Below are 15,296 nucleotides of genomic sequence, written 5' to 3'. Positions count from 1 at the left end.
TCTAGTTTGGTTTGTTTTGGTGATGGGATATTGGGCAATACGAGTTAATCTAGGTGCTTAACATAAGTGAAGCCTCCAAGGTCAGGATTATAAAGAGGAGAGCAACATTTATATGGTCAAGGAAGTTGCCCTGGGGCTTCCTTCGTAGTGTAGTGGTTAAGAATCCACCTTCCAGTGCAAGGGATACCAATTCGATCCCTGGTCCAGGAAGGTTCCACATGCCTCAGAGCAGCTCAGCCCATGCGCTGCATCTACTGAGCCTGCACTCTCTAGCCCATGCTCCACAACAAGAGAAGCCACCGCAATGAGAAGCCCAAGCACTGCAACTAGAAAGTAGCCCCTGCTCACCGAAACTCAAGAAAGCCCATGTGCAGCCACAAGCAGCCCACATCCAGTACAGCTAAAAATAAATATTAAGAAAAAAATAATGAATAAATATGAAAAAAAAAAGCTTCCCTGGGATTTCCCTGGTGGTCCAATGGTTAAGAATAGCCTTGAATGCAGGGCACTCAGGTTCAATACCTGGTTAGGGAACTTAGATCCCATCTGCCACGGGGCAACCAACACCACACACCACAACTACTAAAGTCCATGTGCTGCAGTGAGAGATCCCACACGCCACAACTAAGACCCAATGCAGCCAAATAAATATGTAAATAAATATTTAAAAAATAAAAAGTAAATAAAATGGTAAAAAAAAAAAGGTCACCCTGATTTAAATACTGTGTCATCATAATTTGGACTGGAGTGATCAGGCTGGAAAACAGTAAGTCATTCACATTCTATCTATCCTTCTTGGAATAAATAACACCTCTACACGTTTAAGAATTAATCTTGGAGCAACATTTAGCTCATGGAGAAATTGAACCCACTATACTGACCTCATGAAATAAGAGGAATTTTCCATACCTTGAAAGCACGGAGTGCAGTATATGGCCATTGATCAGAAGACACGAGTTGGATGAATGGATAAGGTGCTGACCTACAGTCAGCAGAGCTTAACTACCCCTGGAAAAGCATCCTCAGACAGAGCAAGAACTGTTTACTCAGTACGTGACATGCCGTGGTCTTTATACGCATTGCTCCTCTAGATCCCATGAGGTAGCCACATGGGAGGAGAAGGTGAAATTCTGCCAACAGGTGACAGAGGCCCCACCACTGCCTGCCACCTCAGATGGCTGAAGTTTCCTGAAAGATCCAAGACTTAGTGTGACCCAGAAGCAGGTCAGGAATTTGTGGAAACTAGTGGATAGCCTTCTGACCAGCCAAATAAACAAAGATGACCAAAGGGAAGTGTGACTAAGATTCCAGAATAAAAGAGTGTATTAAGAGAGGGAGAGAAGGGCACCCTTGTGTCAGTCACCTGCAAGAGGTGGAGACATTTGTCAGGGTCTGGCCAACCCTGCCTCCCCTGTAGCCCTGTTTGCCTCTTTCTTTCTGAACCTCTCTCCCAAGTGCGGAGTCCTTAGCCTGTAAGTTAGGATAGCTTAGCCCAGTCGCACATAAGAAATTCGTTCTTCAGAGACTCAAAATGAGCAATACTGTTTCCCCAGCTACTTAGGATCCAGTGGAGGCAAGAACCAGATGAAGTACAAAGAGAGTACACCCCTGGGTCAGAGACCTGGGTTGGAGCCCTGAGTCTTTCATGACCTTAGAGTTGATCCCCTCTAACTCATGGTTCATTTAAAAGGTATTTTCTCCTATCCAAGTTACTAACCTGCTTAGCTTCTGAGATCAGATGAGATCGGGCATGTTCAGAGTTGTATGGCTATAGACCATTTAACAGGTATTTTCTGAGCAAAGGCTATGTACCCAGTACAGCCCTGGGCACTAGGGATCCGGCAGTGAATAAACAGGAGGTCCTGCTGGCCTGGACTTCACATCCTAATGAGAGTGATTAGGTTGAATAAGCAATAAACAGGCAGTGTAACTGCTTACCTGGTGGCTTAGATGGTAAAGAATCTGCCTGCAATGCAAGGAAACCCGGGTTCAATCTCTGCATCAAGAAGATCCCCTGGAGAAGGGAATGGCAACCACTCCAGTATTCTGCTTGGAGAATCCCATGGACAAGAGGAGCCTTCCAGGCTGCGGTCCATGGGGTTGCAAAGAGTCAGATACGACTGAGCGACTAAACACGTACACGCAAGGACAAATCAGAGGAGGTTTCTCCTGAGAGCGAGGAGGGAAGGTCTCCCCAACACAGTGACATTTGAGCTGAGACCTGAATGTGTTAGGAAACCAGTCGCGGGCAAGAGCCTTACCGGCAGAGGGAGCAGCCCACCCGAGATGGGACCACATCTGGATGGACGACAAAGAAGGAGACACAGAGATGAGATGCTGCTGCATCAGTGGTTTGGACACAGTTTTCCAGGCAATCCTAGGACGTCCCCGGTTTTGTCCCAGGAGTGGCGGAGCCAAGGCGGAGGCCCCCCTACCTGGCCCGGCACACATTACAGCTCTGCTTCAATGTGAAGCATGTACTGGGTGCTACTTAAGATTTTGCTCAAAGAACAGATTCCATGATCACAAATTCCTGATCTCCAGACTCCTCCATCCTTCCAGTTGCTGGACTCTGAAAAGTCCTCCTCCAGCCTCTACGGTCCGACTCTGTTCAGTAGACAGAGCCAGAAAGTACAAGTTCCAGGGACCTGACCCTCCTCATCGGAATCCCCTCTGCCTCCTCCTGTGGTGCTGGACTGGACTTGCTGATGCCCCCACACCCATCCCCCTGGGGAGGGACTCAGGTATCTCCCTCCTCCTGATCTTGCACTGTTGGAAGGAGACGCTGTGTCCCACGCCGGAGAGCTTTACCCGGAGATGGGGGAACGACTCCAGTTTCTTCCAACCTGTGCTATGGAGAGCTGGCCAACTGCCCCCTCCCTAACCCCAAACTCCTCTCTTTCCTCTTCTCCGGAGCAGAACGGCCCGCAGCCTTCACAGAAGCTCTGGGGTTTGGGGAAAGGCCCCAGGAGGGATGTGCAATCGTCTTCTGGTAACAGCAGCATAATTAACTTTGACTGGCGCGAGAAAGCAGAGCCCAAGAGGGATTCAAACAGTCCCTTTCTCACACATTTCAGAACAAGTGGAGAGTCTGGCAGGGAGACAGGGAGAAAAGGGATAAACCGGCGCAAGGGGAAAGTATCCAGTACCAGAATGTCCATCCTTGCTCCCCAGCATCCCCCCTCTGCCCCCGGCCCCTCTCCCCTCTGTCCCAGGAAGACCTACCTGAGGGTCGACGATCCCTCTTTCTGGTTCCATCCTGCTGCTCTCACCGTCCGGGTGCTGGTCAGACTGCGTGGGCTCCAGGCCCTGCCGTCTGGTCTCTGCCATTTCCTCCGGGTGGGAGAGATCTCCCAGCGGCAGGACAGACATGCTGTCTGCCCGTCTGATGTGGGATGCTGTGCTGGCCTCGGCCCCTGGGGAGCATACACGTGCATACACGTGTGTGTGTGTGTGTGTCCGCTCCTGGCAGTGGCATGTGGCACATTGGCAGGTGGCCTTTTGAGTCGGTGGCGACAGCACCGTTGACCCCAGTGGCCCCAATGCCCCAGAGGCGCTGTCTGAGGTCACTCATCCTGCTTTTAGCAAGAGCGTTTACTCCTGGCAGAGAAATCCTGTGGGTTTATCCCGGAAATTGAGAAACAGCCTGAAGACACCATCTGGCTTCCTGCTGGTGCAGCCAAATAGGGTCCCCAGTCACCAAGGCCGGGGGGCCTCCAGCTTATTTCGAAGATTGAGGCTCAGGGATTTCCGCTTTCCTTAGTTCCCTCTGCCCCTAAACGTTAAAAAAAATTGTCGTTTACTTAATAGAGCCAAAGCATAAGCCTTACTCTACTAAGTGTGTGAACAATACATTTGTATTGACAGTTCAGTTGTCATTTTCTCCCTTGATTAGCTAGAAAGAGAGGAGGAAGAAGTTGTACTTCTAAATTCTGTTTATGCAAGGAGTTGCATTTCCCCTGTTTTTAAAATAAAGCTACCAGGAATGAGTCTTTTTTTGGAAAGATTTTCTTCCTCTTGTTTACCTTAGAGCCAGAAACGCCTCTGGTTTGTTCCCAAAGCTGGTTTTAGACATCAGCTTGTGCGTGTGTGGGCGTGAGAGGCCGCGTGAAATGTATAACCCAGTTTAATGGTGGGGGGAGAAGGGCAGAGTCACAAGTGTACTCCCACCACCCTCAAACACAGCAGTAAAAGGGCAATTTCTCTGCTCGTATGAAGTGATGTAACGTGTTTATAAGTCCCCATCCTGCTGGACAGGTGCTGAGAGGGAGGGTGGACCGTGGGATGAGGGCTAATCTAACAGACACACTTGCATTTAATTTAAATGACAAACAGTCCAGCCGAGATAGAATACACAGTCTTGGGACTTCCTTCGTGGTCCACTAGCTAAGAATCCGCGTTCCCAATGCAAAGGGCTCGGGTTCGATCCCTGGTCAGGGACCTAGATCCCACCTGCTGCAACTAAGAGTCTGCCTGCCACAACTGAGACCTTGCACAACCACATACATAAATAAATATTTTTAAAAAGAGAATACACAGTCTTTCCAGTTTCCACTCCTGTCCCCCACAGGGGAGGGGTGTGATTTCTGTATGCTTGTTGGCAGAGGGGTGATGGCCTGTCCATCTCTGCTAGTTTCTACTCTGGAGCTGCTAGGCAGAGCCCGACTGGGTCTGCTCCTTGCTTCTGCTGAACAGCCTTGGTGGCTGGTGTCTGTGGCCAGAGTACCTCCTGGTCCTTCTCTCTTTGCTCTTACGGACCCCAGGGGCTCCCTTGCTGACTCTCCCCATCTGGACTCTGGTGGTGACTGGACCACCTGAGACTTGCTATGACTCCCATGAGCTCCTCTCCAGGTGGTCTCAGATTAGTGGTCTCCTCGCCCCTCTCCCCAGCCCCCAAGATGGTTCCCTCTAGAAACCCTCCTACCTGGCTCTTAGTCCTGAGTTTCTGATGAAGGCCAGGCCCAGCCCCACTTCTGGTGAAGAATTTACTTTGACAGGGGTGCTCCAGGTTGGTGCGGGGGCAGCCTTTAGGGTGACCTCCTTCCAGACCCCAAAATGGGAGTGAGAGACAGAGCCCACCATCTGCTGAGCCTTCTTTCCAAAATCTACAGCAACACCCACCCCCCACATCTCCACTACAAGGCCACTAAGTGACCAACACTATTCTAAGCACTTCGGCACTCACTCAGTCACTCGGTTCTCATTACAATTCTGCGGGGCAGGTGATACCATGACCCCTGTTTCACATCCGAGGAAACAGAAGCACAAAGAGGTTACGCTGCCAAGGATCGAACCAAGATTTGAACCCAGGAGATCTGGATTCAGAGTCGTGCTCCCACCCATGATTTCAGCTCAGAGAGGGGAGATTGGGACTCATGTCTGAACACCTGCCTTCTCTTTCTCTGCTTCCCTTCTTCCCATAACCCACATAACCTTGGGTCAGAAAAGGTGGGCTTTCTCTTCTTTCTCTTTCTGTTTGATTGGGACTTGCCTTATGTGGAACACCTTGATAATAATTCAAAAAGGAAATAAAGACATTTAGAAGATCCTCATTCTTGGGACTTCCCTGGAGGCCCAGTGGTTAAGAATCCCCTTTCTAATGGAGGGGTCATGGGTTCCATCCCTGGTCAGGGAACTAAGTTCCATATGCCATGGGGCAACCACTGAGCTCACATGCCAAAATTAAGACCTAATGGGGTACATGTGCTCACTCAGTCATGTCCGACTCTTTGCGACCCCATGGGCTGCAGCCCGCCAGGCTCCTCTGTCCATGGAATTTTCCAGGCAAGAATACTGGAGTGGGTTGTCACTCCCTCCTCCCGGGGATCGTCCCCACCCAGGGACTGAAACCACATCTCCTGGGGCTCCTGCATTGGCAGGCGGATTCTTTACTACTAGCCCCACCTAGAAAGACCCAATGCAGCCAAATAAATTAATATTTTTTAAAAAATCCTTATTCTCAACAAAACCTGGCTATCAAAAATACAGTCTCAGTGGAAAACCTTATTTTGAATGTAAGAAGCAAAATATTAATTATTCCTTTCTCCTTGCAGTTCTGTTTGTAACAACCTCAGTCATCCTTTAGACAGTATGATACATCTGGCTCAATAGAGGGGAAATCATAACAAAAAAACGCAAAAGAGAAAAGCACCTGAAGATATTTTCCCTCCAAACCCCTATTAAAAGCACATTGGTTTTAAAAGGAAACAGCTGTAATTGGCTACAGTAATGGTTTCGGTTTGGCAAGATCTTCTTGGATTTGGACTTTCCCCACCTCATAAGCATCGTTTGGAAGTAAATAGCAAGCAGGATTTGGGAGATGGTTTATCTCTTTTGACTGGACCAGGGCTCAGCAAACTTCTGTAAAGAGATAAAAGGGACAGAGAACAAATATTTTTTACTCTTATAGGCCCTCCAGTTTCTGTTACACCTAGTACATATGTCTCAGCTCTGCTATTGCAGCCTGAAAGCAGCCGTAGACAATATGTAAATGAAGAACTATTGCCATGTTCCAATAAAACTTTATTTACAAAAACAGAGAGTGGACCTGATTGGGTCCCGCAGGTTGTACAATCTGCTGACTTCTGTTTCTAAACAGAAAGAGGATCTAGAGTCTTCATCATCGCAACTAGGTCCAAGTTCCCAGACCATGTCTTTTTTTTTAAGAAAAACTTATTTATTTTCTATAACCTTAAAAATATTGAAACATAATTAATTTACAGTGTTGTGTTAGTTTCAGGGGTACAGGAAAGTGATTCAGTTACACTATACATATATCCATTCCTTTTCAGATTCTTTTCCATGATGGGTGATCACAAGATATTGAATGCATATATTCTATTTCAGATTCTTTCCCATTATAGGTCATTACAAGATGTTGAATATAGTTCCCTGTGCTAAACAGTAGGTCCTTGTTGTTTATCTATTTTTATATAGTAGTGTGCATATATTAAATCGAAGCTCCTCATTTATCTCTCCTTCCCGCCCCCCCCGCACCCCGGCCATCCCCCTTGGTTACTCTAAGTATGTTTTCTATGCCAGACCAGGCCTTTCAAGTCTTAGTCCCACTTGAGAAGTGCCAGCTGAGCCCCTACTGCAAAGATGTGAAAGTGTTAGTCCCTCAGTCATGTCTGACTCTTTGCGACCCCATGGACTGTAGCCCACCAGGTTCCTCTGTCCATGAAATTCTCCAGGCAAGAATACTGCAGTGAGATCTTCCCCACCCAGGGATTGAACCTGGATCTCCCGCATTGCAAGCAAATCTTTTTTTACCATTTGAGCCACTGGGGAAGCCCTGCAAAGATAATATGATATCAAATAAAAATACATGCCCTTGTGAGACACACATGGCAAGTTAAGCTGTAGTGAAGAGTACTTCTGACCTTTGTTTGTAATACTGAAACTGTACCTACACGAAGGCTGTTCAGTCTGTTTCTCTTTACTGCCAGGGTGACTTCTGCAGTGGGAAACCCATGGGACATTTTTAGGGAAACTGCCTCTTGGAAAGTATGTATTTTTTTTTTTAATGTGCTTGAACTTACAGGTAAGTAAATACTCAGAGCAACTCAGAAAGTGGTCATGGAGTAGGAGGCCCACAGTGAGACCCTAGGGCTAGCTTACCATGTAGGAGGCACAGAGAGGAGACCCCCTTAATGTTGAGTTGATGAGACAAACCCTGGGTGAAAACTGGGTGACCTGGGATCGTGTGTGCTGAGTCACCGTGTGTTCTCAGGCACGTCACTGAACCTCTCTGGATCTTAACATTCTCCTTCTTGAAAAGTAATGCTGTCCCAAAAGAGGATTCCTAACATCCCTAAAGCTCTTAAATTCTGTGTCTAAAGTGTATTTTTATCGAACACTTCCTGTGTAACAGCATACGATCTCAGATCCAAGTCTGAATTTTAGTAAAAGTTAAGAATCTCTAAGGGCTTCCCCAGTGGCTCAGCGGTAAAGAATCTGCCTGCCAATGCCGGAGATATAAGAGACCTAGGTTCGATCCCTGGGTTGGGAAGATCCCCTGGAGAAGGAAATGGTAACCCACTCGAGTATTCTTGCCTGGAGAATCCCATGGACAGAGGAACCTGGTGGGCTACAGTCCATGGGGTCACAAAGAGTTGGACACGACTGAACAATTGAGCAGTCACACCAGTGCAGGGACTGATGAGGAGCCCAGCTGGCCAAAAGGGTCATTAAGAATGAGGCCGGGTGGCTCTGGCACCATCCAACAGAGCATTTACATCTTCAGTGTTTTGTGAAAGCAGCCATTAGCCACATGTAGGGACTGAAATATGACTCGAAATATGAAACATACATGAAATATGACCAGTGTGACTGAGAATCTGAATTTTAAATTTTGTTTAATTTTAATCCGCTTACATTCAAGTAGCTGGTAGCTACCATATTGTACAACAGCCAGGAGCTTCTGAAGCAAAAATCACATTTTCAAAGCTTTGCTGAGCAATGGCCACCACTATTAAACATTCCCATCCTGGACACGCATCTAGCAATGGATGTTCATTAGGTGAAGGCTGATTTGACATGAATAGGAACCCAGGGCACGCAGGTCTCGCAGGAATGCCCCAGGAGGCCTGGGGATGCTCTTGGTTGTGGTCAGTAAAATTCCCCTTTGTTCTTTTGCATTCAGAGTACGGGGATTTTAACTGTGACTCAGAGCTCTGTGAATGATTAATACCTGGTTCTCCTTGCACTGGCACAAAACACCTCTCAACTCATGATGAAAAGGCTCCTGGCACTCTTTCGGTGGCTCAGGGGTGAGAATAGCTCATCTCTTCTTAGTCATAGGAGAGAGAGACTTCAGCCTCTTCAGAGCAAGGGGATCTTTCCTTAAATGAAACCTTGTAGAGACATTACTGTCAAGCGGCTTAAAGGGAAGCTGGTGGGACCCTAGGATCATATCACTCCTGTCCCTGCTAACCCACCGTCTGTTTCTCAAGTTATCCCTAAGGTGCCTCCTGGGAACCACTCGAATTCTGGGCAGGTAGTGTGGTTTATACACCTCTAAGCACCTCTGGGTATGTTGGGGCTGTGTAATCACAAGTCACACAGGATCACGTGGGGTTTTTCAAGTCTTGAAATGACACATTAGGGAAAAAAAGAGAGAGAGAGAATGGGAGGAAGTCGATTGTAAAAGCACAGTGAAAATTATGACTGTTTACCCCAGCAGCAGGTGGGATACTGGTCCACAGGGCCTCGTTGCTGACAGGGTCCCCAGACAGTGACGTCTGCGTGTCGCTGTCATACCAGGACTTGGGTAGGGTGTGGGGAGGGTGAGGCCAGCAGGCGCCACAAGGGAGCAGGGGCGAGGGTACAAGAGCTGCGCACACGGCCCGGGGACCAGCGGGAAGGGCGGGGGCGGGGGCTCAGACGGTACCGCTGCGGGTTCTGAGTAGACTGGAGGTCAGAGCTCACAGGCTGAGATGGAAGTGCCAGTCCAGCCACTCCATGTTACAGGTGGCTGGGGGCTCAGTGGGGAAGGTGGAAGTGGAGGTTCCTGGTTACCCTTCAATCCCATGGATGTGTACGTGTGATTGTGCGTGGGTATGTATGGGTGTGTATGTGTCGGGGGGCACCAATATGGGGAGAGTTGCTTATGGTTTCAGAGTACTCTATACACACTTTATTTCATTTGAGCCTCCCAGTGACCCACTTGCAATTTACAGATGGAGAAACCAAAATCAGAGTGACCAACCCAGGATCACTCTACTTTCAGGTGATGGAGGCAGGACTCGGTTTAAGATTTCTGCTTTCCAGTTCTTTCTCTTTTCTCTGTGGTGACTACTTAACACGCACACAGACACACCAGTGTAATCTATAATAGGATGTCACACACACACACTATCATTATTTCTGCCTGTGCAATGCAGCTCAACGAGTTTTTGAAGACAGTATTTCACCATCACCTAAGGAGACAGACCTAGCTTTCTTTTGTTGTTGTTTTTTTAAACTTTTTATTTTGTAATGAGGTATAACTGATTAGCAAACAATGCCATGATAGTTTCAGGTGAATAGTGAAGGGACTCAGCCATACAGATACATGGATCCATTCTCCCCTAAACTCCCCTCCCATCCAGGCTGCCACATACCATTGAGCAGAATTCCCTGTGCTATAGAGCAGGAGACAGACCTAGTTTTAACTCCTGGGGCTTACCAGTTGTGTCTGTCTGTGTTTAATAGACTTTATTTTTTAGAGCATCTTTAGGTTCACAGCACAATTGAGTACACACAGTGTGGAGAGTCCCCATAGACCTCCCCGCCCCTTGCCCCCGCCACACACACAGAGCACAATCTCCCCCGTTGTTACATCCCTGCTGCTGGGGTGCATTTGTTACAAATAATGAACCTATGTCACAAGTCATGATCACCCAACATCCCAGGTGTGAAATGGGGTTCCGCCTTGCTGTTGCATGTTCTGTGGGTTTTGACTCACTGTGTTTTGAGCACTTTGCCTCTTTTCATCCGGTAAGAATGGGGGCCTTAGTACCTGATTTATCAAGATCATGGTGAAGATTAAACTAAGTCAGATCATGGATGTAAAGCCAACTACCTGCCTGGATGGTGTGAGAAGGACTCCATAATGGAGCTAATGTTAATTTTCGTGTGACCCTCACCAGTGTGAGCCTGGCTATTGAGCTCCCCCAAGTCTTTCCCTTATTCTCTTGATCTCAGCCCAGAGCCTCGAGTCTGAGCCTAGAAAATTCTACCGGAGATGAGTTCTAATGGTCCTTAAAGATTGCTAGTCTATGGAGATTCAGGGGGCTGCTGAGAGCAGGCTTGGTTCTTGGAGGAGGAAGGGTTGGGTGAAGTAGGAATGAACTGTAAGGACCTTCAAGGGGCATTCATGGGGCGGGAGTGGGGGAGTGCACCAAAAAATCTAATTTTGATGCTTGCCAAGAGACACAGGCGGGGAAGAGAAAGTGCAGGAGGGAAAATCAGAGCACACGGGAGGCTGGGCTCCTGTGAGCGTGAAATAAAGAAACCATCCTGGTGGCATTTGTCGGATGTTTAATACTGTGAACTGTGGGGAACACAGTGGGATTATCCCAGCGTTCACGTCCCCTACTCCTTCATACTGCTCACCTCTGGACACCTTCGGGTGGGGAGGGAGGTTCAAAGGGAGGTTCATATTTTCCTTGTGGAGAACCTGACCGAAAAGACTGTGCTCAGTGCTCTCGGCTGCTCTTTTTTTTTTTTTTTTTTTTAATTATTTATTTGGCTGCACTGGTCTTAGTTGTGGCGTGCGGGATCTTTGATCTCCATATTCACTGTGGCATGTGACATGTGGGATCTAGTTCCCCGACCACAACTGGAACCTGGGGCCCCTGCTTTGGAAGCACAGAGTTTTAGCCACTGGACCCCCAGGGAAGCCCCTCAGTTGCTCAACCAGGTCCTCCCCGCTATTTTCACAGCATCTAGAGTGTGCACAGCCTCCTCATGCACAACTCAGCTGGAAGCCCTCTGGGAGCAGGACCGTGGCATCTGCTTTCAAAGCTCTGAGAGCAGTCAGCCTGTGCACATGCTCACAGGCCAGGGATCTGGGGCTCCCTCTGCAGAGTGTGGAGCTGGTTCCCCAGACCAGGTCAGATGCCCAGAGACATTCGTGCTGGAAACGCTGGGTAACTCAGACCGTGGTGAAGGGAGCAGGACCAGAAGGGGTTCACTTCCCCTGCCCTTGTCTTAATGTGCCCTGGTGTGAGTCATTTCCTATTTATCTGTTACCTTGGTTTCACTCATCTGCAAAATGGGGAGAACTGTTTTATAAAAGAACATGTGTTCACTTTTTTTCCCCTCAAAACCAAAGTAATAGACATTCAAAATGGAAAATGTAGACTATACAGAAGAATAAGCAATGAAACAGAAATCACCTTTAAAATAACCCAAAGATAAACTGTTAACATTTTGATGTATTGCTTTTCAGTCTTTTCCGTGTGTGTGTGTGTGTGTGTGTGTATTTTCTCAGAACCAGTGATGTAATTTGTAAGTCCCAATGTGAAAAGGTGGAGCCCCTTGTTAAAAAATCGTTACGCATTTTAAGATGGCTGCAGCCCAGCTTTAAACCAAGTTCAGAGCCCTTGCCAGGTACCAGGCGTTGTGTGACCCATGAATCTGGCTCTATCTAGTCCCTCCTCAGAATAATAACAAGATCAGTTACTGAGTGCTGTCTATCCTCAAAGTGTTTTACTTAAATTTGTTCTAATTTAATTCAACTTTCCAGAAATAAATGTAGCTCTTTCCCCACCCTTCCCATGTTGCAGATAAGACAACAGGGGAGCAGAGTGTTTATGCAGCTAGTAAGTAGCAGAGACCATATCCACACTTTAGTTCTTCTGACTGCAGGCCCATGCTTTCTCCAACTACAGCACACTGCTTCTCATACTAACTTATAAATTAGTAAAAAAAAAAAAATTCATAAAATTGAGAATATACTATATGTAAAACCTTGTATTCTTTCTGTTTTTATACCACCCGTACCTTTTTCCTAATGAGTCTGAGTCTATTCCAGCTGCTATAAGCAAAAAACACAGACTGGGTAGCTTATGAACAACTGAAATTTGTTGCTGTCTGTTCTGGCCGCTGCAGGTCTGAGATCAGGGCCCCAGAGTGGTCAGGTGAGGGTGGACTTCCAGGGTGCAGAGACCTTGCTTCATAACCTCACCTGGTAGAAGGGCTGGGGGCCTGTGTGCTTTTTTTGTTTATTTCTGGCTGTGTGGGGTCTTAGTTGCCACACTCGGGATCTTCGTTGCATCGTGCAGGGCCTTTCATTGGTGTGCGGGCTTTCTAGTTGCTCCGAGGTATTTGGGATCTAGTTCCCGGACCAGGAATTGAACCCCTGTCCCCTGCCTCGCAAGGCGGATTCTTAACCACTGGATCACCAGGAAAGGGTCAATGTTCTTTTATAAAAGCACTGATCCCACCCAGCAGAGCTCCATCCTCATGCACTAATCACCTGCCAAAACTCCACCTACTGGTATCACCTTTGGGGGTTACTATGATTTCAGCCTGTGAGTCTGGTAGGGGACACAGACATTGAGACCACAGATGGTGGCATTAGATGTAGGAGAAAAATAGTGGCTATTGGTAGGCAATAGTTCCAGATGACACAACATTGAGAACAATTCCATTGCAAGATGATGTTAAATACAAAGTGTTAGTGAACCAGAGCAGGACCACGTGGCCAGTGGAGACAGTACCTACCCCCCGCCCCCCCGCCATCTGATAAATAGACCATGAACACCTCACTGTCTCTGCTCTGGATGCCCTCCATAGTAAGGAAGATGTCTTTGCACGTTCCCAAGAGCCAAGAAGAATTCTATCAGACTTTATTTTCTACAGTTTGCAAAGGAAGTCAGTAGGGTTTGTTTTCCAAGCACTCATTAAATTATTATATTGAATATGATTTCAGCCTTCCCCTTACACACACACACACACACAAATATCCCTGTAAGTGGTGTGCACTCATCCTCCCCCCTTGGCAATCACAGAGATACATGTAAAAAGGACTGGTTCTGAAGCTCATATTAAAAGTCTCACCATACACCATTCCAGACTCTGGGGAATTCAGTCTGAGTCTCAATAGCCACAAATGTAACCTGGGGCTCTTAAGAGCTACTCCACCAGCGTAATGAGCCTTTTCCCAAAGCAGGGGGTTTCTAAGAGCCAAGCAGAAGTCACTGCAAATTAGAATTGCTTTGGAGGCCTTAACTTTTCATTGAAAACTGCCACCATATTTGTGGTCCCTGGGATTAGGAATTGGGGGTGGGGTGGCAAGTAAGGCCTGTTACTGTACACACTTCCTCTCACATGTTACAATCTGGTGTGTGTGTGTGCTGATGAGCTGTGGTTTAAAGGGAGACAGTGTATAGTTACCTTTTAGGGGAAAGAAAGATCACCCAGTGCAGCCTTAGGGGTGTGTGAGAGAGAGAACACAGGTCATCATGTCTGTCTCTGGGGTCAGTGGAATCTTGGGCAGCTGAGCAGCTGAATGAGGGACACCAGCCTGAGGCCAGTTTCTTTGTTAACAATATCTGGTGGTGTCACCCCTCCCCTCCAGAAGCCGAAGGCATTGGGGTAGGAAAAAAATCCTTCCTCGTTTGGTTTTAAGTTTCCACCTGTCAAAATGCATCTTTCTAGATGACATGGTGCCCTTTTAACCCAGTGTTGCACAAAGAAATCTAATGAGGGGACGTCCCTGGCAGTCCAGTGGTTAAGACTTCACCTTCCAATGCAGGTTCAGTCCCTGGTTGGGGAGCTAAGTTCCCACATGCTCAGGGCAAAGAACCAGACATAAAATGGAAGCAGTATTGTAACAAGTTCAATAAAGATTGTAATGGTCCACATTAAAAAAAATCTTAAAAAAAGATTTAATGAGGAATAGCATCATTAGACTTTAGACACAACACAAGAACAAAGTATTCTTACCCCAAAATGCCATGTCCTAAGGGTGTCCCCCAGGAGGATGGCCCGGGGTCAGTCACAGTGAAGAAGGTGGAACAGGCATGGGTTGGTTCCCATGCCGTGTGTGCCGTTCTGTGCCATGTGCAGCCCTCCTGTCCTGGCCCTGGCTTGCAGCTTTTTTCTCTTTGCTGTTTGCTAGCACTGGCGCCCTTTTCCCACTAATAATAACTCACATGAGTTATCAAAGGGAGCTTCAGTGTCTACCAAGTGCTTTCAAGGACATTGTTGCGTTTGGGGCTCACAACAACCCAGAACGTCACCTGCATTTCACAGTGAGATTGAGCAACCCACCCACAGTCTGTCAGAGCCCAGGCTTACAGTCGAGGCTTCGCGCACCAAATCCCCTGGCCCTCTTTCTCTGTACATGCTGCCCTGCTCAGGCAGGTGTGAAAACTCCTCCAGCACCCCCCTGAACCTGGCCCCCTCACTCCATTCTGATCCCCCTCCTCTATCACAGCACTTTTTCTCTGCGCTTTCGGTTATAGCATGTGCCCACTTCCGCCCCATCCTGGGTGAGCCTGCAGGTTTTTAGCACTTTCAAACTGACTTTGAAAAACTTACAAATGGGAAAGGCCCTTAGACTTTTCTGCCTTTGATTTCTGCCTCCTCTTGAGATGAACACCTACATGAGAAACCAAGAATCCTTGTAATCACAGTGGGTCACATTTTGGTTTCGTTTCTCATTATGATTTTTTAACTATTAATATAATATAGGTCTACTGTATCCACACTCTAGGCTCAGACAGTAAAGAATCTGCTTCCGATGCAGGAGATCTGGGTTTGATCCCTGGGTCAGGAAGGTCCCCTGGAGAATGGAATGGCAA

At 47.5% G+C, this 15,296-nt stretch overlaps 1 protein-coding gene across 1 annotated transcript in view; it reads right to left on the bottom strand.

Annotated features, from left to right (window-relative positions):
• Positions 1–3,564, bottom strand: part of NINJ2 (ninjurin 2) — a 74,141-nt gene extending 70,577 nt beyond the window's left edge. Inside the window, exon 1 of the mRNA XM_043881524.1 lies at positions 3,226–3,564. Coding sequence (XP_043737459.1) covers positions 3,226–3,372 — 147 coding nt within the window. The 5' untranslated portion in view covers positions 3,373–3,564. The remainder of the gene's footprint in view (positions 1–3,225) is intronic.
• Positions 3,565–15,296: the final 11,732 nt, after the last annotated feature.

The sequence above is a fragment of the Cervus elaphus genome, chromosome 22 (assembly GCF_910594005.1).
Source record: "Cervus elaphus chromosome 22, mCerEla1.1, whole genome shotgun sequence".
Classification (NCBI taxonomy): domain Eukaryota; kingdom Metazoa; phylum Chordata; class Mammalia; order Artiodactyla; family Cervidae; genus Cervus; species Cervus elaphus.
This window is presented reverse-complemented; position numbering and strand designations above follow the sequence as displayed.